At 46.1% G+C, this 24955-nt stretch overlaps 1 protein-coding gene across 2 annotated transcripts in view; it reads left to right on the top strand.

The window, feature by feature from the left end:
• The window catches only part of LOC118234441 (H-2 class I histocompatibility antigen, Q8 alpha chain-like), a 63860-nt gene that overhangs the window by 25444 nt on the left and 13461 nt on the right, over nucleotides 1-24955 (top strand). For both annotated transcript variants that reach the window (XM_035430972.1, XM_035430973.1), the window contains exon 2: nucleotides 1596-1856. In XM_035430972.1, coding sequence (XP_035286863.1) covers nucleotides 1596-1856 — 261 coding nt within the window. The remainder of the gene's footprint in view (nucleotides 1-1595; nucleotides 1857-24955) is intronic.

Here is a 24955-nt window from a genome sequence, read left to right as displayed (position 1 = left end):
ATATATATATATATATATATATATATATATATATATAGCCCCTCTGTAGTGTGTCTCAGTATAACACCTCTAGCATCTGCAGCAAGGATGTCACATTCCTATGCTAAATGGCTCTGAGGGTTCCCAGGGAGGGACAAGACCATTTGTCTCCGGCCCGCCAATTAACTCAATCCTTTGATGTAACTGAATATCAGGACACACACAAACTGATTCGGTAGAGATTCTCTCAGTGCAGCGCCCGAATGTGCTGGGTCTGTCTCTCCCTTGCGCATTGAATTAAACATCAAATCCTCTGAGGAAACTTTGTCAGCGTGTTCTTCATCGTCCTGCATTTGACTCCACGAATAAGGGCAAAATATCCTAACACTAGTTTGGGCAGGCAACTCGAAAAGCGCCAAATCACTGACAGGTCAAATAACTGTAATATCTGCGTTACAGCTTGTAAACAGCAGGGGGTGCTGTGAGTTGGAGTGTGGGGAGTAAGAGTGTGTGAAGAAGAGGGAAGTGGAGTGGTAGAATGTATGAAAAAGAGGAAGGCTGGGGGGATGGGGGGCAGGGAGCCTATCCCAGTGTGCATTGAGCAAGAGGTAGAAATACACCCTGGACAGGCCGCCAATCTATCGCAAAGCACACACATCATTCACTCACTGTTCATTCACACACTCATACCTATTGGCAATTTTAGAGTTTCCAATTATCCTACCTGCAAGTCTTTGGACTGTGGGAGGACACCCATGCAGACATGGGGCAAACATGCAAACTCCACACAGAAAGGCCCTCCACATTCAAACCCAGGACCTTCTTACTTTGAGGCGACAGTGCTACCCACTGCACTACCATGCTGTCTATACTGAAATATTGTATAATCAAATTGCATTGACTTAATAGATTTCAGTAATTTGATGGGCAGCTAATACAGTAGTATAGTAGATTAATACACAAACAAAAGGAGGAATATTTCAATTAAGGTCCTGTGTTCCTCTGGCTACAATCCAATGTAATCACAGCAGTGTAGGTCTAATACGGCTTTTTATTCTATATTACATCTCAGACCTTTGAATTTATATGGTGTGGACATCTTCACCTCCATGATAAGGACATCTTCCATTAAATACTGCGCAGCTGAGCAGAACTAGGCTAACAAGACATACAAGTGCAGCAACCAGAAACCACAGAACTAATTGGAGAATGCAATGAGACAGGAACACTGGGACAGGGAACTGTTTCTGATTAGACTTGCTACAACTGAGTTACTCTGATTGCATTTTTATGTTAGTAACAGAAATGGTTCTGACCTGCTTAGTTCAGAAGCCATTTTCTGAGATTCAGTTTCTTGGTGTTCAGTTGCAGCAAGTATAATTTGTGCTTTTGAATACTGAATTAATGGCATGCAGAAATGTTCAGCTCTTAAATTGTCTCTGTATTCCTTTTTATTCTGAACTTGATAGTGATCACAGGATTTCCTAAATGTCCAACTGGGTAAATGAATTTTTAAGAAAATGCTGTCAGTCTGATGCTGTTTAGGTAAGCGTGTCTGTTAAATACTGTAATTTATTTTGTGCTTTATTCTAATAAAGGTGTGTTTGTGTCCACAGCCTCTCACTCTCTGAAGTACATCTACACTGTTGTCACTGGGGATACTGACTCCCCAGAGTTCAGCATCACGGGTTTGGTGAATGATGAGCAGTTTGTGCAGTATGACAGCAACATCAGGAGGATGATCCCCCAGACTGAGTGGAGGGAAATATCAGTGGACAAGCAGTACTGGGACAAACAGACTCAGAAAGCACTCTATGCACATCAGATCTTCAAAAACAATATTGTAATTGCAATGCAGCAATTCAGGTCAACTCAGGGTAAGCACAGACACACACTCATTTAAATACACGTATGGATACATATACCTGCTCACAAATTCACAGACTCCTTAACACATGTAAATAGACACACGCATACAGTACACACACACACACACACACACAAACATGTGTATACACACATACTGACCCCATAGCTTGATGTCTGAAAGTATACTGTTGTATAAGGTAATTAGCTGTGTAATAAACGGGGTAATTCTCTTCGAGGTGGTCAGCGTTTAACGCTGTAGTCTCAATGGGATCAGATATTAATGCCGTACAGGGTTTCTGCCAGTGTATTAAAACGTGAACTCACTATAGGAAAACAGCAGGCCTGAGACTTACGTCTATGGTCTGAGATCAGTGTTCTTTACCCTCATTGTGCGTAGAGTGACGTTCAACACTTGACGCTTCCAGCTATCACAAGCTAACGTTACCTAGCAGGCCACCATTTCTTATTTAGTAGGCTATCTAACCTCGTTACAAACTGCGTTATCACTTCATCTCGTCGGTAAGTACATTCTTTTTATATTAACGTAAGCAGTGTGTAGGTTACGTTAAACTAATAGCATGAATGTAACGCTCGATACATTATAACATTACATGACTTATTAACCCTACAAACACACTACGTAATGACAACGTTGCACTTTGGTCGTAATTTGGTAAGTCGCAACATTACCAACAGGTGACGTTGTGACAACATTGCTCTATGGTCGCAAAATAACCAGTCCTCATGGAGACTGTTCTGCAACGTTGCAGTAACGTTATAGAATTACGTAAATACGATGTAATTTAATAACGTAACAATTACGTTATATCACAGTCCTCATCCTTACTTCATTTGAAACGTTACTGGTAGGTTGTCAGAACGTTTGTAAATGACGTATTGGCTTACAGTAAAATATCTATCTGTCTATCTGTCTGTGCGTTTACTCTTGGACCGTTAACACATTATATTCAATTCAGGGTTTATTATTATTATTATTATTATTATTATTATTATTTTATTTTTCATTTTTATTTTTAAATATAGGATATGATGGATAAGCAGGTATAGGGTTTCTAGGGTGGATGACATGGATAGGGATTTTATAGTAGTTCTAGGTGTAAAGCATAGAGGATGGATTTTTGAGTGTAAATCTATTGTCTGATACACACTCCGGAGCAGAAGGTGGCGGTAATTCACCAATAAGCTGTACGCCACCCGCTGGAACACAAGAAGAAGACGGTATATCCGATCACATGTTCATATTGCTGTGACGTGCTCTTGGAAGAAAGTCACTGTGATTTCAAATTCTCCGTGGGAAAATCTGGGTTTGACGACGTTTAAGAGCAGGTAAGCGTTTCATTATGCCTTTATATTTTTAACTGAATGTATTCATGCAAACCGCTGTAAAAGCTAACAAAAGAACTGAATGCATTGGATACCTTTTCAGTTAGTAGTATTTTCAATGTAATGTTGGAGTCCTACTTTCAACATGCATGTTTGCAGTTCTAGCTGAATGTTGCTAATGCTTTAAGTTAGCTGGTGAAATGGCGTCTGTTCAGACCTGGCGTCTGTTTGGGACTAATTTGAGTTGGTGTTCTGTTAGGTAACATATTTGATACTTTGAGTATTTAACGCTAATAGCCCAGTGCAAATGTAATGTAAGACCAGCTAAGATTACCTAGCTGATCTCGGCGATGGCCTGTTTAGTTAGCTAACAATTTAGCTAATTCGACATGTATAAACGGCGGTCTGTAAAGCACCTTTGTTCATGTCCTTTTAGGTAGCATTGTTGCCAGCGCCTCTTTTGAAAGCTAACGTATGTGGCGCTCTTTTGAAAGCTGTAATTCACATTGTCCACGTCCTAATGAGATATAAACATGCTGGTTAAAACATGCGTCATAAATATGATTTAAAATAGTTGTGTGGTCTTCATTTGGTTTTTGGTGTTTGACAAACTGGAGCTAGCAAGCCTTTTCAAGCTAGCATTGTTGGCGCCTCTTTTGAAAGCTATTTTTGCGCGCTTTTGAAAGCATTTAGCTAAACATTATTTCCATTAGAAATACAAAAACTCAACTTTTCCCCCCAAAATCCTATAGCATTATTACTCTATACCTGGTGTAATCGTGGCCTTTAAAATATTAAATAAATAAGTTGGCTTTGGCTTCGCGCCAGTGCATTGTGTAATCAATAGTAATCAAGAGCATTTCTCTGTATTTTCACCAAATACTGACTTAAATTGATTTTCTTTTGCAGAGTTCTCCACATTTGGCGCAACAGCTCAAATGGAAACTAGAGCACAAGATCAGAATAAAGGTAGTTATGGATATTATATGGAAACAGCTCTTTGCTCATTGACTGTTTGTCATTGTCAAAACACAATTACAATTTTAGCCTGCTGCATGTGTTACTCAATGTATTTTTCTTACTTGGTCCAATTTCATATCCTTTCAGCTCCCACACATGGCCTTATGACTGTTGCCCCAGTGAAGAACCCGAGGTCCAGCCTTCCCCACTCAAGACATGCCTGAGACAAGAGTGACTGTATTCCAAGTTGAACAATGCACTGGAGGCTTGTGAATTTGGGCAGTGTGATTTGGAACTGTATAGTACATAATAAGACTCTATTGGGCTGTTATAACCTTATTAAATAGCTAACATGGAAAGCATTTTTGAAAAGTAACATGAGAAAATGAATGTGACTTTAATGGTGATTGCATGCCCTTAAAGTCTTAAATTGTCTTAAATTTATTTTTGTTCATAAAATTGTCTAATACATCATGACAGTTGAATATATCATGGTGTATTTATCTGTGGTTACAATGCGTTTGTATTTGAATGTTAAAAGCCCGCAATGTGTCCTTTTCTTGGACCAAAATAAACATTTGGACAAATGTCAATGTTGTTTTAGATAATTGTAAAAATGTCAAGAAGCTACCTGTGCTTACTTGTGTGGCAAACTGTCTTAAATGTTATTCTAAGAAGCATTTAAAATGTCTAAAAAGCCTTAAATTTAACTTGCTAATGCCTGCAGACATCCTACTTTAATATGTGGGTGATCCTAACTTAAATGTAGTTGACCGCTTGAAAAAGACAAAAATACTCAACACTATTAATGTTGAAATCATTGGTCTATGGTTATTACTGTCCTGAACCTACCCTTCACCCTTTTTATGTTTTTGTATCTAGTTTTGTATGTTTGTCTCATCTTCTGTACCATAATTATGCAGACCTGCCAACCTGCACGCATTTTGTGTACCAACCACTTGATCTTGATCAAAATACGCAGGTACGAAATGCCAGCTGAAAGTACGCAAAAAAAAAAAACCAAAAAAAAAATTGTAATTTAATTAAGGAAAACAATCAATTAATACAAAATAAACCGTACATTTATTCGGTATATAAACTACATTCCTCGGATTGGACCAGATGCTACGACCTTGTGCTTGTGGTTCTGTAACTCCTCCCCGACCCACTCAACATCCACTGATACGCAGCGGTACGTAACGCTTGCTGAGGTAAAATGGGAAGTGGGGAGTAATAATCAAGCACAAAAATGTGTCCGTAATGTTAACATATAAAACTTTAAAACATGTTTGGTAACTTTACGAGATGATGCATTTCAAGGAGTATATCCTAATGAGTCATCTAGTGACATAGGCTTTATTAACAATTGGCCTGATTTCTGGGGAAGGCCTGGCCTATTGAAGAGAGACGGACTCCACCCGAGCTGGAGAGGTTCTCGTGTCCTATCGAACAACATAGCTGCTAGTCTTAAGGCCAGATCCTGACACTCCATCAGGGCACCGGCCAGGCCGCAGGCTTCTAACCTTATGTTTTTGCCTGCTCGTTTCTTTATACCTGTGTCCCAGACATATGGCCCTACGCCTCTGTCTGCAAGGTGCGTTTCAGAGCTAGCTAACAGAAATAGTATTTCAAAATCCCCTTTAATTAATACTCTTAAACTAGAATCTGATATCTGTTATATTGAGACTGTGTCTGTGTAATGGACGTACCAGAGAAAGGCGCAGAGACAGAAGTAGCGGTGCAAAAGTTAGGGGTTTATTGTTCCCAGCACAGGTTGACCACACAAAAAAAATGTCTCCAACCAACAAGGGAAAAAAACCAACATGTAAAAAAATAATAAGAAAAAACAAAAGAAGTATGAAATGCTCCAATAACAAAATGCCTCTAACTCTGCTCTTGCCTCTTAAAATACAGAGATCTAAAATACAGCAGATTTAGCAATTATAGAACCTTTTAGCCTGACAGACTCACACCATGGCACCCCAAAACAAGACAGACCAAGGGGGCCCAAAATACTCATTTATATAATGGTGGCCAGCACCAAAATACAGGAAAGAAAAAGGGACATAAATATGTATGATAGCTATTACAGGTATTTGATGAATGACAACAAAATATACATATAATAGTTAATATTTGTATTGCATTTGTTGACTAATAATTTTAAAAGAAGAAAATGAATATATTTTAATAATGATTTTAAGATGACTGTGGGTCCTGTGGTCCCCTCAGGCCATAGATGGAGTGGACTGATCAGCCCTCCCACTAGGAACCAAATATATGTTCCTTGTTTCCGCCCGCGATCCCTTTTGCGGCGGACCCGTCTGCAGGAATTAAACTTAATGGGCATTACATTCATTTGGCAGACGCTTTTATCCAAAGCGACGTACAAGAAGTGCAAGGTAAAGCAGGTAATACAAACAACCGCGCAATTACATTGTTAAACTTAACGTTAAACTAAGTGCGTGCACTCACTTAATAAAACGAAAGTAAATAAAGGATTGTGATAAACAAAAACCGTGTGGCGAGTTATTTTAAATGATATGTATAAATGTACTTGGAAATGTATGGTAAATGGGGTGAATTGGGCTTAGCACAGTGACCTGTCTGTATGACTCGCTCTGCAGCCATCACACACCCCCCTACCTCTGGTTTCCTGCTGGTAAGCGAGAAAGGAAATCCGCTGTGGTGTTGCTTCTCCCAGGGACATGTCGAATGGAGAACTTGTAGGGCTGCATGGACAGATACCAACGAGTGATTCTAGCATTTGAATCCCTCATACGATCCATCCACTGCAATGCTTTATGGTCTGTTTCAAGGAGGAACTCTCGGCCGAGGAGGTAGTACTTTAGGGTGTCTAGGGCCCACTTCACCGCAAGGCACTCCTTCTCAACTGTCGAATAGCGAACCTCCCTTGGAAACAGCTTCCTGCTGATGTAGGCCACCGGGTGTCGATCATCTGACTCCCCCTGGAGAAGAACAGCTCCTACACCCGTTTCAGAGGCATCAGTTTGTAAAACAAAAGGTTTGTCAAAATCAGGGCAATGCAACACTGGACCTTTGCATAGAGCATCCTTTATGTCTTGGAAGGCTCCCTCCGCCTCTTCCGTCCATCGAATCTGTGTAGGGCAGTTCTTCCGGGTCAAATCAGTAAGGACAGCAACTCGCATAGAAAAATCAGGCACAAACCTTCGGTACCAACCTGCCATTCCCAGGAAGGATCTCACCAGAGTCTTAGTCTGTGGCAGGGGACAGCCCTGAATTGCCTGAATCTTTTGAACCTGGGGTTTGATGACTCCATTGCCTATTACATACCCCAGGTACTCGGTCTCAGTCTTTGCAATGGCACACTTTGACGGGTTGATGGTGAGGCCTGCTGACTGGATACGTTGGAAGACCACCTCCAGGTGTCTCAGATGATCCTCCCAGGACGAGCTGTAAATGACAATATCATCTAGGTATGCAGATGTAAAGTTGCTCAAGCCGGACAATACCTGGTCGACAAGTCGCTGAAATGTCGCTGGAGCTCCGTGCAGACCAAAGGGCATCACAGAGAATTGGTAGAGACCCCAGGGGGTCCGGAAAGCAGTCAGCTCTCGGGATCGAGTACTCAAAGGAACCTGCCAATAGCCTTTACATAAATCAATTGTGGTTAAGTATTTGGCCTTACCCAGGCGGTCAATGAGGTCATCAATTCTTGGAGTTGGATAGGAATCAAACTTTGATACAGAATTGAGGTACCTAAAATCAATACAAAACCTAAGACTGCCATTTTTCTTAGGGACCAGCACAACCGGGCTGCACCATTCACTTTTGGATGGCTCAATGATGCGCATGGCTAACATCTGGTCTAATTCCTCTTTCAAGGCCACCAGGAGGCGCTCAGGTATTCGATAACTCATACGCCTTGCATAAGCATCTTCTCGGAGCACAATGTCATGCTCTACAAGGGTGGTGTGTCCTGGCTTCTCCTGGAAGACTTCTGGGCTACACAGTCTCTGTATATCAGAATTCTGGTCAGGTGAAAGGTGGCTAAGATCCAGGGCAGAGACGGGCTGGATAGGTAAGTACTGTTCTTCTACTTCTTCCTCATCTCCCACACTTCGGATCAATAATGCCTCTGCTTCTTCCACAGGTCTGGCAAACCACTCCTTCAGCAGATTGACATGTAGAACCCACTTAGATCGCTTCTGCCCAGGGGTAGCGACTTCATAGGTGGTAGGTCCAAGTTTCCGCACCACCTCAAAAGGACCTTGCCATTTGGCTAACAATTTGCTGGAGTCGGTAGGTAACATCACCAGCACCTTGGTTCCAGGTTCAAAACTCCTGGCTCGAGCCTTCTGATCATACCATACCTTCTGTCTTTGTTGAGCCTCTGCCATGTGTTCTTGGGCTATCTTAGTCATGCTCTCCAGTTTTTCCCTCATGTGAATCACATAGGCAATGATGTTCTTTGGTTCTGCCGCATCTTGGCCTCCCTTCCACGTTTCCTTCAGCAATGTCAGGGGTCCCCGCACGTCACGGCCGTACAACAACTCGAAGGGTGAAAATCCAGTCGAGGCCTGGGGCACCTCCCTGTAAGCAAAAAGGAGATACGGGAGCCACTGGTCCCAGTCTGCACCCGTTTCACAGACAAACTTGCGGAGCATTTGCTTCAGGGTCTGGTTGAATCTTTCAACCAGCCCATCAGTCTGTGGATGATAGGGTGTAGTCCTTATGCCCTTAATCCCTAAAAGCTGGTACACTTGTTTCAACAGTTTGGACATAAAGTTAGACCCTTGGTCAGTGACTATGGCATTGGGGAACCCTACCCTTGAAAATAGCTGGACCAGACAGAAAGCTACAGATCTGGCCCTAATAGTCTTAAGGGGGAAGACTTCAGGGTACTTAGTAGCATAATCCGACACCACCAACATGAAACGGTTTCCAGACTTACTTTTCTCAAGGGGGCCCACTATATCCATACCAAGTCGCTCAAAGGGCACACCCACAACAGGAAGTGGTTGAAGAGGGACTTTGGGGGGGCCTCTAATGGACGTCTGCTGGCACTTTGGGCACGTCTTACAATACCGAGCCACATCTTTTCTTAAACCTGGCCAGTAGAAATAGCGACCTACCCGTGCTATGGTTTTCTGTTTCCCCAGATGACCAGCCCATGGAATGGAATGACCCAAGGTAAGCACCAGCTCTCTGACCTTTTTAGGGACCACCATCTGTGGCTCTGGACCCTGCTTCCGGTATAACACCCCATTCTGGAGGTAGAACATGCCCTCGCCACACTCAGCTCTAGTGTGGCCTAACGGCAACTTCTCCTGGGCCTGGTTGTACAAGGGGCCTATTACGGGGTCATTTTTCTGTAACAGAATTATGTCTCTGGGAACCTCAAGGCCTAATGGGGTTTTAGGACCTGGCTCATCCTGAGAGCTCACAACCGTGTGGTGAAATTTATCTTGCCGTTTTCGGCTCTTAGGTTTACGTGTCTTTCCTGGCACACACTCCATGTCTACCTCAAAGAAAGGCAAAGCACCAAGAAGCTTCACGTCAACCTCACTTGACTTTGCCATTGCTCGAGTTACAGCCATATTGCAAGCATAGTTAGGGGACAGAATATCAAACAATACAGGCAAATCTTGACCTAGTATCACAGGATAGGACAAGTCTGTAGAGAGGCCTACTCTCATCAAGTAAGACTGTCCCTGCACTTTCACATATACATCAGCTGTAGGGTAATTCTTTTCATCTCCATGCACACATCGAATTGCCACCGGAGACGCATGGTTCCAAAGATGGGCTGGAACTAACCCGGCTTGAACTAAAGTTTGCATACTTCCGGTATCAACTAGTGCCCAGACTTCTTGACCATTCAAGACAACTGATGTACAATGCAGGGGAACTTTATCTTTCCCTTCAGAGGGAACGGGTCTGGGGACACAACACATGTTTGAATGACTGGATGGGTTGTTGGGACACTTAAACTTAGTATGACCTTCCTGACCACACTGATAACAAATCAAGGGTTTTGCATTACTAGGTCTAAAACTAGGGCTTCCACTGGCAGGACCAACCCAATCACCCACAGACTTACCCACGGCTGTGCTGGTCTTCGAAGGGGGAGGGGATGTCATGCCCAGCTTCCTAGGCTCCTTGGCTCCTTTCCACCTACTATAGGTCCATTGCTGAGTTTTCCGACGAGCTGCCACAAAAATGTCTGCCAGACCAGCAGCCTCCGCAGCAGAGCTAGGGTCATGCTCCTTGACCCATACTTGCAGCTCTGGAGCAAGCATACGAAGGTACTGTTCGAGAATGATAACCTCTCCGACCTCCTCTTTGGTCCTCTTCTGAGGTTGCACCCACTTGTGGTAGAGCTCCTTTAGCCGGACATAGAGTTCTTTGGGGGATTCGTCTGGTCCCACCTCAGTGGACCTGAAACGTGCTCGGTATGTCTCTCGATTAATGTCATACTTGTTTAAAAGTGCTGCCTTCACACTATCATAATTGAGTGACTCATTTAACTCCATATGCACATACGCACTCCTAGCTTTGCCCGTTAACAAAGGCACTAATCTCACTGCCCAGTCGGTTGTTGGCTACCGACACGCCGTTGCTATCCTCTCAAATGTTGTAAGAAAATGCTCTATATCATCAGCATCAGTTAGCTGCTGTAGGCGTGGCTCCTGCATAGCCCTTGACTGTCCTACACCTTGGTTTTCTGGCAGACGTGGCCCCTGAGGAGCCCCTGGCTGTCTACCACCTTGACCATTCCGGCCATCCAGGTTAGGAGAAGGAGCTTGTCGGCTAGTTACTTGGGGAGAGGTGTCCTCTGGTGTCCTAGATCCCTGCCTCTGGTCTGGAACAGGGGTGGTCCTGACATGGACTTCTTGCTGGAGAAGACTGAATTGGTGCTGAAGGGCCTTCCACCGTGCCTCCTGTCGGGCTGCGTCCTGGTCCAGACGGCTGTCCCGGGCCTGCTGCATCGCCAGGTGTGCTTGGAACATATCTCTCAGCTCCTGCAGGGAAGCCTCCTCTGAGATGCTCCTCAGCTCTGGTTCCTCTCCATCCATTCCCCTTATGGCTCCTCCAACAGCTCCCTCTTCTGGTCGCTCCGACCTGACCTTCTTTGGTCCCATTTTGACCGGTGAAGAAAAAGTTCATGAGAGATAAAAAGAAAAAAAATTCTACTATTGCTCACTGCTGCCTCCTACTGGCCATCCCACCGCTGCCACCAAGTTGTAATGGACGTACCAGAGAAAGGCGCAGAGACAGAAGTAGCGGTGCAAAAGTTAGGGGTTTATTGTTCCCAGCACAGGTTGACCACACAAAAAAAATGTCTCCAACCAACAAGGGAAAAAAACCAACATGTAAAAAAATAATAAGAAAAAACAAAAGAAGTATGAAATGCTCCAATAACAAAATGCCTCTAACTCTGCTCTTGCCTCTTAAAATACAGAGATCTAAAATACAGCAGATTTAGCAATTATAGAACCTTTTAGCCTGACAGACTCACACCATGGCACCCCAAAACAAGACAGACCAAGGGGGCCCAAAATACTCATTTATATAATGGTGGCCAGCACCAAAATACAGGAAAGAAAAAGGGACATAAATATGTATGATAGCTATTACAGGTATTTGATGAATGACAACAAAATATACATATAATAGTTAATATTTGTATTGCATTTGTTGACTAATAATTTTAAAAGAAGAAAATGAATATATTTTAATAATGATTTTAAGATGACTGTGGGTCCTGTGGTCCCCTCAGGCCATAGATGGAGTGGACTGATCAGCCCTCCCACTAGGAACCAAATATATGTTCCTTGTTTCCGCCCGCGATCCCTTTTGCGGCGGACCCGTCTGCAGGAATTAAACTTAAAAGCAGGTAATACAAACAACCGCGCAATTACATTGTTAAAATTAACGTTAAACTAAGTGCGTGCACTCACTTAATAAAACGAAAGTAAATAAAGGATTGTGATAAACAAAAACCGTGTGGCGAGTTATTTTAAATGATATGTATAAATGTACTTGGAAATGTATGGTAAATGGGGTGAATTGGGCTTAGCACAGTGACCTGTCTGTATGACTCGCTCTGCAGCCATCACAGTCTGTTCCACGCATCTATGCCAAATGTAAAGCTAACCGTGGAATTGATGTGGATAACTTTGTCATAAAAACACGGCAAGCTGCTATTATTCATAGTGAACCATCCTTAAAAATTGGACTATTAAATGTTAGATCACTCACTCCAAAAGCAGATCTTGTCAACTAATTGATAATAGACCATAATCTCAGTGTATTATGTCTGACTGAAACTTGGCTAAGACCTGATGAATATGTTGCGATTAATGAAGCGTCTCCTGTGGGATTCATAGGTACTCAGGTGTCACGTCCATCAGGCAGAGGGGGAGGCATTGCAGCTATTGATCAGTCCTTATTGAGTCTAGCGCCTAAGCATGGATATATGTTCTCCTCTTTTGAAGTTCTTATTACTAACTGTGTACAGCCCGATCTAGATAATAAAAGTGCTAGCGGGCAGTCCTTTTTTCTTGTGTCTGTTTACAGGCCACCTGGGCCTTATTCTGATTTCTTAAGGGAATTTGCTGAGTTTTTATCACACCTTGCAATTTCAGCAGATAAGGTCACAATTGTTGGTGATTTCAACATACATGTGGATAAAAATGGTGACCCCCTAGGAACAGCTTTTACCTCTATTATGGATTCCATTGGTTTTGTACAGAATGTTTGTGAGCCTACTCACTACCGTGGCCATACCTTAGACTTAGTTCTGTCCCATGGTATTAGTGTGGTAAATCTTACCATCACACCTCATAACCCTATACTATCAGATAATTTCCTCATTACGTTCAATATTAAGGCATCAAATCCTCCTGTATCAGAGCCTAGACATTACTACAGCCGATCAGTAAACCCTGAGGTTATTCCAAAGTTTTTAAATATGCTTCCGGAGTCATTCCTCTCCACAGAAGAAAAGGCTGATGAAAATGCTGATGAAGCCGCTCTGGACCAATTGACTAACCAGCTAACCCTTACCCTCAGGAACACTCTTGATGTTGTTGCCCCCCTTAAAAGAAGAAACTGTTAATAACTGGTCTCGGACTGGACCCAAACGCAGGACTCAGAGGCAGCAGTAGATAGAATACAAAAGGGGTTTATTTGGGTACAGACAGAGGCAGTAGGAACCAGGGGAGACTTGGGACAGGAACCGTGAGGGTAGGTGCAGAGGTCCGGGATCCGGCTTGGCGTGGCGCTGAGCAGGCTGTGGCAGGAACCCAGGCAGGCTTGGAGCAGGGCTGTGGGGTTTTGTGGGGAGGTCCGGAATCCGGCGGGGCGCTGAACGGAATACCTACGGTGTCGGTGGCGGAGCTGGGCTGGAGACTGGGAGGCCGGCGAAGGACGGGCTGGATCGGGAGGATGGAGTTGGGGAGGTAACTGGGGAGAACAGGGGAACACGGAACAAGACACCATGCAGACAACACGTAGGCACGACAGACAGGGGAACACTGAACAAGGTACATGAACAAACAATCTGTGGCCAAGGAAACAGTGCGAGGTGATTAAACCGAGGAAGGTGCAGAGAAAACGGGGTATAGAAAATAGTGCTAGGCTAGGTTAACGAGGTAGCAAGGTGTGACGCTGGGCAACAAATCAACGATCTGGCAGAAAGACAAGACCGAAACAAAAAGTGTGGCTTTATAGTCTAGTGCAGATTGGAATTAATCAGGGAGGGTGTGAGGAATGCGACCTGAACGAGTGTGCAAATTACTGAGGGCTGGAAGTGATTAGGGAGTGCATGGGGAAAGATCACGCCCACCCTGTGGGGAAAAGCAAAGACGTGGTGAGGAACAAGGCACGCGGAACAGAAATAACCGGAACACAAGGGAAACCATAAGACAACCGAAACACGGGGGCATGACAGTACCCCCCCCTCAACGGACGCCTCCTGGCGGCCCACGAGGCTTGTCAGGGTGGGCACGATGGAAGTCCCGAATGAGGGAGGGATCAAGGATAAGACGAGGGGAGATCCAGCTCCGTTCCTCCGGACCGTAACCTTTCCAGTCCACCAGATACTGGTAGCCTCGGCCCCTGCGGCGCACATCCAGTAGCTGTTGAACTGTGTAGGCAGGGTGGCCATTGATAACTCGGGGGGGGTGGGGGGGGACCGCTGGGGGGCACAGACTGCTGCTGGACACTGGCTTCAGATGGGAGACATGGAAGGTGTTGTGGATCTTTAGGGATGGTGGTAGTCTCACCTGGACAGCGGAAGGGTTGATGATGCGTGTGATCTTGAAGGGTCCTATGTAGCGGGGCTGGAGTTTCTTGGATTCCACCTGCAGTGGAATGTCCCGGGTGGAAAGCCAGACCTCCTGACCTGGTTGGTAGTCCGGAGCGGGGGTCCGGTGACGGTCTGCCAAGCGTTGGTTACGTTTGGAGGAGCGAAGCAGGGCGGCGCGGGTGTTCTCCCAGACCTTGTGGCATCTGAGGATGTGGGCTTGGACGGACGGAACAGCAACTTCCTCCTCCTGGGCCAGGAACAGTGGTGGCTGGTAGCCTAGGGAGACCTCGAAAGGGGATAGGCCGGTAGCAGAACAGGTGAGTGAGTTGTGGGCATATTCTACCCACGGTAAAAACTTGCTCCAAGAGGAAGGGTTGCGGCTGGTCATGCATCGCAGGGCCTTTCCCAGGTCTTGATTGGCCCTCTCGGTTTGCCCATTCGTCTGGGGATGGTACCCGGAGGACAGGCTCACCGACGCCCCCAAGGCCTGGCAGAAGGCCCTCCAGACCTGGGATGTAAACTGAGGGCCCCGGTCTGAGACTATGTCTGCAGGGATCCCGTGGAGGCGCACTACCTGTGCCACCAGCAGGTCTGCAGTTTCACGGGCTGTGGGAAGCTTGGGGAGCGGCACGAAGTGAACTGCCTTCGAAAAGCGGTCCACAATCGTGAGGATGACCGTGGTACCTTCTGAGGGGGGGAGACCGGTCACAAAATCCACCCCAATGTGACTCCACGTACGGGGACGGAGAAGGCCGGCCGGCGCTTGGTGGGAAGACTTGCTGCGGGCGCAGTCGGTGCAGGCAAGGACGAAGGCCCGGGCATCCGCTTCCATGGATTCCCACCAGAAGCTCCGCTTTAGGAGGGATAGGGTGCGCCGGATGCCCGGATGACAGGCGAGGCGTGAGGAGTGGGCCCATTGCAAGACCTGAGAACGAACAGACTCGGGTACAAATATAGCACTGTTAAGGTCAGGACGTGGGTCTGGCTGGTCCTGCTGAGCTCTCTTAATAGCCTCCTCGATCTCCCATGTGACCGCTGCAACCACACACGCTGAGGGCAGGATGGGTTCCGGCTCAGCCGGACGTCCCCCCTTGGAGAACTGCCGGGACAGGGCGTCTGGCTTGGTGTTCTTGGAACCAGGACGATATGAAGTGAAGTTAAAACGCCCAAAGAAAAGAGCCCAGCGAGCTTGGCGGGAGTTTACCCTCTTGGCCGACTGAAGGTAGGCCAGGTTCTTGTGGTCGGTCCAGACCAGGAAGGGTTGTTCGGTTCCCTCGAGCCAGTGCCGCCATTCTTCGAGTGCCATCTTTATTGCCAATAGTTCACGGTCCCCAACATCATAATTGCGTTCCGCCGGCAAGAATTTCCTGGAGAAGGCGGCACAGGGATGCAGTTTATTGTCAGATACTGACCTTTGGGAGAGGACGGCCCCCCCACCAGTTTCAGAAGCGTCCACTTCAACCACGAACTGGCGGACCGGATCTGGGTGGATTAAAATAGGGGCTGACGAAAAGCGCCTCTTGAGGTCGGTGAAGGCGGTGTCAGCTTCGGGGGTCCAGGCAAAGGCAACTGAGGACGAGGTAAGGTGGGTGAGGGGAGCGACCACACGACTGTAGTCCCAGATGAATTGCCAATAAAAATTTGCAAAACCCAGAAAACGCTGGAGATGTTTAAGGGTGGTTGGTGTGGGCCACTCAATTACCGCCTTGACTTTCTCTGGGTCCATTCTCACTTGCCCCTCCTCTATGATGAACTCTAAGAATCTTACTGAGGACACATGGAATTCACACTTCTCCACTTTGACAAAGAGCTTATTCTCCAGCAGCCGCTGGAGAACTTCTCTTACGTGACTCACATGATCCTGAGGGTTCTGGGAGAAGATCAAGATGTCATCTAGGTAGACGACCACAGAGTGGTTGAGTAGATCACGGAGAACGTCGTTCACCAAGGCCTGGAAGACTGCAGGAGCGTTCATGAGGCCGAAGGGCATTACCTTATATTCAAAGTGTCCCAGAGGCGTGTTGAAAGCCGTCTTCCACTCGTCGCCCTCCCGGATCCGAACCAGGTGATAGGCGTTGCGCAGATCCAGCTTGGAAAAGATAGAGGCTTTCTGGAGGGGTTCAAAAAGGGAATTAATTAGGGGCAATGGATACTTGTTTCTCACCGTGATGTCATTCAGGGCCCGATAGTCGATGCAGGGACGCAGAGACTGATCCTTCTTGGACACGAAGAAGAATCCAGCGCCCATAGGAGAGGAGGAGGGTCTTATTATCCCGGCGGCTAGTGAGTCGTGGATATAGGTCTCCATGGCTTTTCTCTCGGGGCGTGACAAATTAAACAGGCGGCTGGAAGGCAGAGGAGCTCCAGGAAGCAGGTTGATGGCACAATCGTAGGGACGGTGGGGGGGGCAGTGATAATGCACGGTGCTTACTGAACACTTCCCCCAGGTCGTGGTAGACCGAGGGAACAGAAGTCAGGTCAGGAGGCTCTGGAACAGGTGGGGGAACATGGACCTCTGTGGGCGCAAGAGCAGACTTGACAAGAGGAGTGGCACCTAGTACTCCAGCCTAGCAGCTTGCTATTGGTCCAGTCTATTTGTGGGTTATGGAGCTTTAGCCAGGGTAGACCGAGAACGATCGGATTGTTGGGGGATGGCATGACGTGGAATTCAATGGTCTCATGGTGGTTGCCTGAAGTGATGAGGTGGAGGGGTTCAGTGACGCGAGTTACCTTAAAGAGGGCACTTCCATCCAAGGCGCGGGTGTGCAAGGGAACCTCGAGTGGTCGGGTAGAGACCCCCAGTCGGGATACTAGGGCGATGTCCAGGAAGTTTGCGCCTGCGCCGGAGTCCACTAACGCTCTGAGTGGGTGGCCCCCCTGACCCTTCTGCAGAGTGGCATCAAGCTGAAGGCAGGAGGAAGTGGAGGGTGAGGTGGGGATACGGCTCGTCAGGACCCTCATGCTTACTGGCGAGCCCGATCTTTTGGCCGAAGGGGACAGGAAGCCCGGAGGTGACCAGCCTGACCACAATAGAAGCAGAGGCCCTCCCTCTCTCTCCGGGAGCGTTCGTCGGGCGTAACACAGGCTCTCCCCACTTCCATGGGTTCTTCGGTGTCGGGGCTTGGGCTTGGAGACCTGGGGGGTACACTGGGCCTGGAGGCTGGACGCCGGCTCTGCCCTGAAAATGGTTGGCCAAGGGTGGAATGACGAGCCCTCTCCCTGCGGCGCTCACGTAGGTGGTTGTCCAGCCGGGAGGCTAGTTTTACCAGGGCGTCAAGGCTGGTGGTGTCATCCCGGACTGCAAGTTCGTCCTTGATGTTCTCATTGAGGCCGTTGTAGAAGATGGACTGGAGGGCAGAGTCATTATGCTCCGTTTCTGCCGCCAGGGTTTGGAACTCCACCGCAAACTCACTCACACTGCGGTATCCTTGCGGCAGGGATAGGAGGCGCTGTTGAGCCTCCCTGCCGCACACCGGGTGGTCGAACACCTTCCTGAACTCAGAAATAAAAACAGAGAAGTCAATGTTAACGGGCGAAGCCATTCCCCAGAGAGCCGACGCCCAGGCCAACGCGGATCCCGTAAGAAGGCTCCTGATGTATACAATCCGGGCCCGATCATCTTGGTAGGTCAGGGGCTGTAACGAAAAAACCTGGTCGCATTGCATCAGGAAGGCCTTGCACTTCCCTAAGGCTCCCGCGTAGCGCTCTGGGGCAGGTATGTGAGGTTCCCTCACATGGAAGACAGGAGGCGCGGCAGGCGGTTCAGGAACTGGAGGAGTTGGAGGGGCAGGAAGAGTGAAATGCGCCGTTAGCTGTGATAGCCGATCCCCCATAGTACTCACGCTGTGCACCAGGAGCTGTAGCTGTTCCGAGAGGTCCCGGAGGGACTGGTCATGTTGTCCCACGAGCCCCCTGCCTGGAAAGGGCCGCTCTCAGCTGCTCAGGGTCCGCTGGATCCATCTGTGGCCAGATCGTTCTGTTAAGAACCGGTCTCGGACTGGACCCAAACGCAGGACTCAGAGGCAGCAGTAGATAGAATACAAAAGGGGTTTATTTGGGTACAGACAGAGGCAGTAGGAACCAGGGGAGACTTGGGACAGGAACCGTGAGGGTAGGTGCAGAGGTCCGGGATCCGGCTTGGCGTGGCGCTGAGCAGGCTGTGGCAGGAACCCAGGCAGGCTTGGAGCAGGGCTGTGGGGTTTTGTGGGGAGGTCCGGAATCCGGCGGGGCGCTGAACGGAATACCTACGGTGTCGGTGGCGGAGCTGGGCTGGAGACTGGGAGGCCGGCGAAGGACGGGCTGGATCGGGAGGATGGAGCTGGGGAGGTAACTGGGGAGAACAGGGGAACACGGAACAAGATGCCACGCAGACAACACGTAGGCACGACAGACAGTGGAACACTGAACAAGGTACATGAACAAACAATCTGTGGCCAAGGAAACAGTGCGAGGTGAGGAAACCGAGGAAGGTGCAGAGAAAACGGGGTATAGAAAATAGTGCTAGGCTAGGTTTTAACGAGGTAGCAAGGTGTGACGCTGGGCAACAAATCAACGATCTGGCAGAAAGACAGAAGACCGAAACAAAAAGTGTGGCTTTATAGTCTAGTGCAGATTGGAATTAATCAGGGAGGGTGTGAGGAATGCGACCTGAACGAGTGTGCAAATTACTGAGGGCTGGAAGTGATTAGGGAGTGCATGGGGAAAGATCACGCCCACCCTGTGGGGAAAAGCAAAGACGTGGTGAGGAACAAGGCACGCGGAACAGAAATAACCGGAACACAAGGGAAACCATAAGACAACCGAAACACGGGGGCATGACAGAAACCCTAGTCGGAAAAAGCACACTCCATGGTATAACGATACCACCCGGGCCCTGAAGCAGTCTACTAATGTACCTAGTTAGGATAATACGATTACGTTAGTTTATTTGGCAGGATTGTTTTTGTCTGATTAGGCAAATGTGATTCCAGTGCTAGTTTGTACTTGGTAGGATTGTTGTTTGCTGAACAGGTTACTCTACAGGGTTGGAGTCCTGATCGATGTGGTCACTTCTGGCACTATGATCCTTACTTCACTCTAGTGTGTTTCTTTTGCACCTCTGCACCGTGAACTAATGGACTTGTTGTACGTCGCTCTGGGTAAGAGCGTCTGCTAAATGCCTGTAATGTAATGTAATGTAATACTAGAAAATTAGAGCGAAAATGGCGGTCAACAAAGCTAGAAGTATTTCATCTTGCATGGAAAAACAGCTTTCTTAAGTATAAGCAAGCTCTTGCTTCTGCTAGATCTGCCTTTTTTTCAAAACTAATTGAACAAAATAGACATAACCCAAAATTTCTATTTAGTACTGTGGATAAATTAACTAAAAAACAATCATCATAAGTTTTCAGCTTATCCCTCCAATCTTAGCAGCATTGACTTCATGAACTTCTTCGATCAGAAAATTGAGGCTATTAGAGACCAGATTTCCAAACTGTCTCCATCATGCACTATTTTTGTTCATGTTAATAAACAGCCCCACACCTGGTTACAACAGGAAGATCTACAGACAGCAGTACTAAGCTGTTTTACGCCCATTAGTATGATTGAGTTATCTGAATTAGTAATGTCTTCAAAACCGATGACCTGTATACTCGATCCTATTCCTTCAAACTGGATTAAAGAACTATTTCCAGTACTAGGCCAGCATATACTAAAAATCGTTAACACATCCCTAGTCACAGGATACGTACCTGAGTCACTAAAACTGGCAGTCATTAAGCCATTATTGAAGAAACCAAACCTAGAACCCGATAAATTGGAAAATTATAGACCTATTTCAAACCTTCCATTTCTTTCAAAATTATTGGAGAAAATTGTTGCTAAGCAACTAAGTGCATACCTTAGCTCTAACGGTATCCATGAAGTATTCCAATCTGGGTTTAGACCCCACCACAGCACAGAAGCCGCACTTATCAAGGTTACAAATGATTTACTACTGTCAGCCGACCGTAACTCTGTGTCGGTTCTTGTGCTCCTCGACCTGGGTGCTGCTTTTGACACAATTGACCATGGAATTCTTCTGGACAGACTCCAGGCCTGTGTTGGACTTCATGGACAGGCACCAGCATGGTTTGGATCATACCTATGTGACAGGAAACAGTTTGTCAAATTAAAAGAAGATGAGTCCAGCTCCTCAATAATGAAATACGATATTCCACAAGGATCAGTAGTAGGACCAGTACTCTTCTCGCTATATATGCTACCACTTGGCAATATTATCCGGGCACATGGCGTAGAGTTCCACTGTTATGCGGACGATACCCAGATTTATATTTCAATGAAACCTGGCGAAGCACTGCCACTTTCACGGTTAGAGGCCTGTATTGTAGATATCAAGGTTTGGATGCTTTCAAATGTTCTGTTCCTAAATTCAGACAAGACTGAAATGTTGGTTTTAGGGAGAAATTGTCTACTCTCACCTTAAACTGTGATGGTCATTTGGCTGAACCTAATATGGTCGTTAAAGACCTTGGTGTCACCATTGATCTTGTAAACACCTCACAGCTAGACCAATGAGGGTTTGTAGCTGGAGGGGAAGGCACCGCGTGTTTTCCCTTGGCTGGTGTGATTCAAAACCGAGATGTTAGTTATTTTTCCTCTGTTCGTAAGAACAGGGCACAATTATAATTAAGAATGCACTGGTTCCGTTGCCACGGGTTAGATATGAAGGCGTTGCTTCATATCCCGCTTAAAACTGGCCTGAAACGGATCAGTAGCATTCTGGTTACTCTCCGTTCGCAAACAGGGCTATGCTGTCATCAGAGATATATCTGATCTGTCGCCGGACTGTCAATATTCCAATGGGAGCATCAGAATATTCACAAATGCGCGGAACAACACATCAAATATATCCATGACCACAGCAAGAAAGCGTAACAGTTACTAGGTTTTACCCTCGTGATAATCTGACTCCATATTAAATGATAATTTAAAATTTGGGTTTAACTATACCTGGAACTTGGGAGTGGTTACACTCGACTCTATCTTGTGCCAGTATTCCTCAATATATGCTCCCGGGTTTAGCATTATTGTTAAATCTCAGTTCGGTGAAGAATCCAGAGGGTAGGAGGCTGACCACCATAATACATGCCTTCCATGCCTGGTTTACATGGATAGTGCATCGATAGTTATGAGCCCAGGACGGTGCGTATCTATCGGGCTCCTTAAGGCAAATTTGGGGAGAACCGGCGTACAACGCCCATGGGTCCTCTTATGCCAAAAAACACCAGAACCAATACCACCAATCCCTTAGCGGGCAGATCGTGGTCGCCTATCTAACCCCACTAAAGACGTTTGCTGTACTAGACCCCTGATCAGTAGGTCCTAGTCATAATTGTCCCCCTGAGTATTTAAGCGGAATTTCGGCTGAAAAGAAGATAAAATGGATTAGAGTCATGAAGACCACGCAAGTTAAAAATAAGAATTTATTGAGCAGGCAGGTAGGTTGTTATCTTCAAATTCAAAATCAATTATAAGGGTTAAAAACATAAATACAGAGTAAAAGAGTTCTTACCCAGCCTGTTTAGCTACGCACAGAGCACAGAGCATGTACCACGTGGGGAAGTCGTTTACGATCTTCCTGGTCTATCTCTACACAGTACACATAGTATGTGCACTGTGGGAAGTCGGTTACGATCTTCCTTGTGAATCTACACACACAACACAGCGTCTGTGTAGTGTGGGAAGTCGATTACGATCTTCCCCGATTGCTTTGTCTCCCTTCCTTTTAAGCCAAATCCCGCGTTTGGTCTAGGCGGCATTGCCATAAATTAACCTGGCCGAATCATAAATCTTGAATTCCGGCCCCCACCATTTGGAGGCGGTTGTTAAAACAATTGGTGGGGAAATGGGGAAAAGGAGATGATTACCAGAGAGGACATTCCATTGTGGTAGTTTTTCCTGAGTTACTGAAACTATGTTTTATTAAATGTTATTTGGTATGAAACATATTTCATTCAACTGCTTGAATTTCTCTGAATATTTCCATACCAAAAATGTCAAGTGGATGTAATATTATGGTGCAGTTGTCATGAAAATACCCTTTTGTTTAACCATTGTACATGCAATCCATGTTATTATTACATAATGCATAACACAATAATACAATGAAAACATGTGCATGGTTTGTACGGTTTTCTGGGGTTTGTAAATAGGATAACCAGATGGTTTAAAGTCCAGATCCAGAAAAGAAATAAAAAGTGTAATGGCAGAGTGGCCCACATAAGGGCACTGTGGTCCTGTCCCACGCAGTTGCCCCACCATGTGGCCGGTCATTTCACCCTTTATGACCCCAAAACTCCCACACCCACAATCACAGACAAAAGCCGCGTTTCCACCGCAGGAACTATACCCCGGAACTAGGAACCTTTTGAGGAACTCAGTGCGTTTCCACCGCAGGAACTAGGGTCTAAATTTAGTTCTGGGGGCTTTGTTCCTGCTCGGGGGGTAGTACTTTCCGAAAGTACAGGAACCTTTTGGGTGGAGCTTGCAGCGCTGAACATTTCTGATTGGTCGAGTACTCGTAGCATTTGTGTTGTATTTATTTTCCGCCATTACCCGCCATGTTTGAAAATATGCAGCGGCAAACCAATTTATTTTCATAATAACTTCAAATCAAACTTGTATGTTATGCGGCGCAGTAGTCTACTTTTGGTTATAGCCTGTCAACGTCTTGGAATTATAACGTGTGCTCTTCTGTTATTTTCTTGCTTTAGTATTCGTTTTATAAAATGCTAAGCATTCGTGCTGGGACAGCATATTACGTAGGCTACCAAAACATTCAAACGGATTAATTCGGTTGCTGAATATTTTCTTCCGGATTTTCTTTGTTAGCCCGTTGTAATTGACTCAAAACGTTTGATACAGTTATGTGAGGTATGCGGTAGTTCTGCATAATTAACATTGGTGATACAGTACAAGCAAACTGGAAATCACCTTCCGCACTTTTTATCCGGGTAAAATAACAGGTTAATTCTAGTAATCTCCCCTTTAGCTTTTTCAGACTGCCGTAATTTTACTGCCATTTTTCAATTCCACGAAAAGACCAGGAAGACTATGGACTCATTTATGGTGCATGGTTCGCATCTGGAGGGCACACTTCGCTGCTCGGCTAGCAGTAACTTCGAAGGAAAGCAAACGGTGGCTGTACCACTACTAATTTACATTTTCACGCAAGTCCGAGTTTTCGTTCTATTCTTGTCATTTTGCGATTAGCCTATATGGAATTGACAACGAGAAAGTAATAAAACAGCAAATTGTTTACAACGTGTGCATGTTTTCTGCTGTTAATGAATGTGTTTGAGAGGATATATGAAAATCAATAAATACAAAAGTAACCATATATAGTCATTGTTGGTAACCCGTTGTAGCCTATATAAGTGGAATAAACCCCTCCGGGCTGTCCCGGTTATTAGAAAATAATGTAGGCTACTTCGGTGGTAGTATGGGGTTACAGAAGAAATCATATGACAGATGGACCGACGATAACGTCAGTGGGCTAATTTGCCTAATCTTCGCGGTACTTTAGACCCCGGTGGAAACGCAGACAACCATTGGCTGAAGGAACCTTTTCGTTCCTGGTAAAGTAGTTCCTGGGACTGAAAGTTCCGGGTAATTTTGGTGGAAACGCGGCTAAAGAGACTAGTTCCCCTTATCTTAGTTGTGTCCAGGTGGGAACATTCTGGAGAGCCAAATGGCCTGCCCTTCCAGAGGAAGTCCGAGTGACTTATTGTTTTACCACAAGGCCCTTGGGTCCTTTGAAGTACAGACTGCGTCCCAGCATGCCGGCTCGTTCAAATGCCAGCCTTTTCTGGGTCCCAGTTTGATTTCCCTCTTACAATCTTGATCTATCTTTTGACACCCATATAAAAAACATATCCAGAATTGCCTTCTTTCAGCTGCGCAACATAGCTAAAATTAGACATTTCCTGTCAGTCGGGGATGCTGAAAAATTGATCCATGCGTTTGTTACGTCTAGGTTAGACTACTGTAACGCCCTGCTTTCTGGCTGCCCTAATAACTCGTTAAAGAGTCTCCAGCTTGTGCAGAATGCAGCTGCTCGTATCTTGACCAGAACTAAGAAGTATGAGCACATTACACCAGTACTAGCGTCGCTTCACTGGCTACCCATTAAGCATAGGATAGACTTCAAGGTTTTGCTCCTGACTTTTAAAGCTCTGCATGGACGTGCACCTGTGTACATATCGAACCTGCTCCTACCTTATAAGCCCACAAGGTCACTCCGATCTCAAGACGCAGGCTACTTGGTAGTCCCAAAAATTTCCAAGAACCTAAAAGGTGGTAGGGCTTTCTCCTACTGGGCCCCACTACTGTGGAACCAGCTTCCACAATTTATAAAGGAGTCAGACACAGTCTCAATATTTAAATCTAGATTAAAAACGCACCTCTATGCTCAGGCTTGCAATCAGTTGTAGTCTGGAGACAATGTGCGAGAAGCCTGTAGTC

The sequence above is a fragment of the Anguilla anguilla genome, chromosome 8 (genome assembly GCF_013347855.1).
Source record: "Anguilla anguilla isolate fAngAng1 chromosome 8, fAngAng1.pri, whole genome shotgun sequence".
Taxonomy (NCBI): Eukaryota; Metazoa; Chordata; class Actinopteri; order Anguilliformes; family Anguillidae; genus Anguilla; species Anguilla anguilla.
Note: the sequence above shows the minus strand (reverse complement) of the source record. Positions and strands in the feature narration are given on the sequence as shown.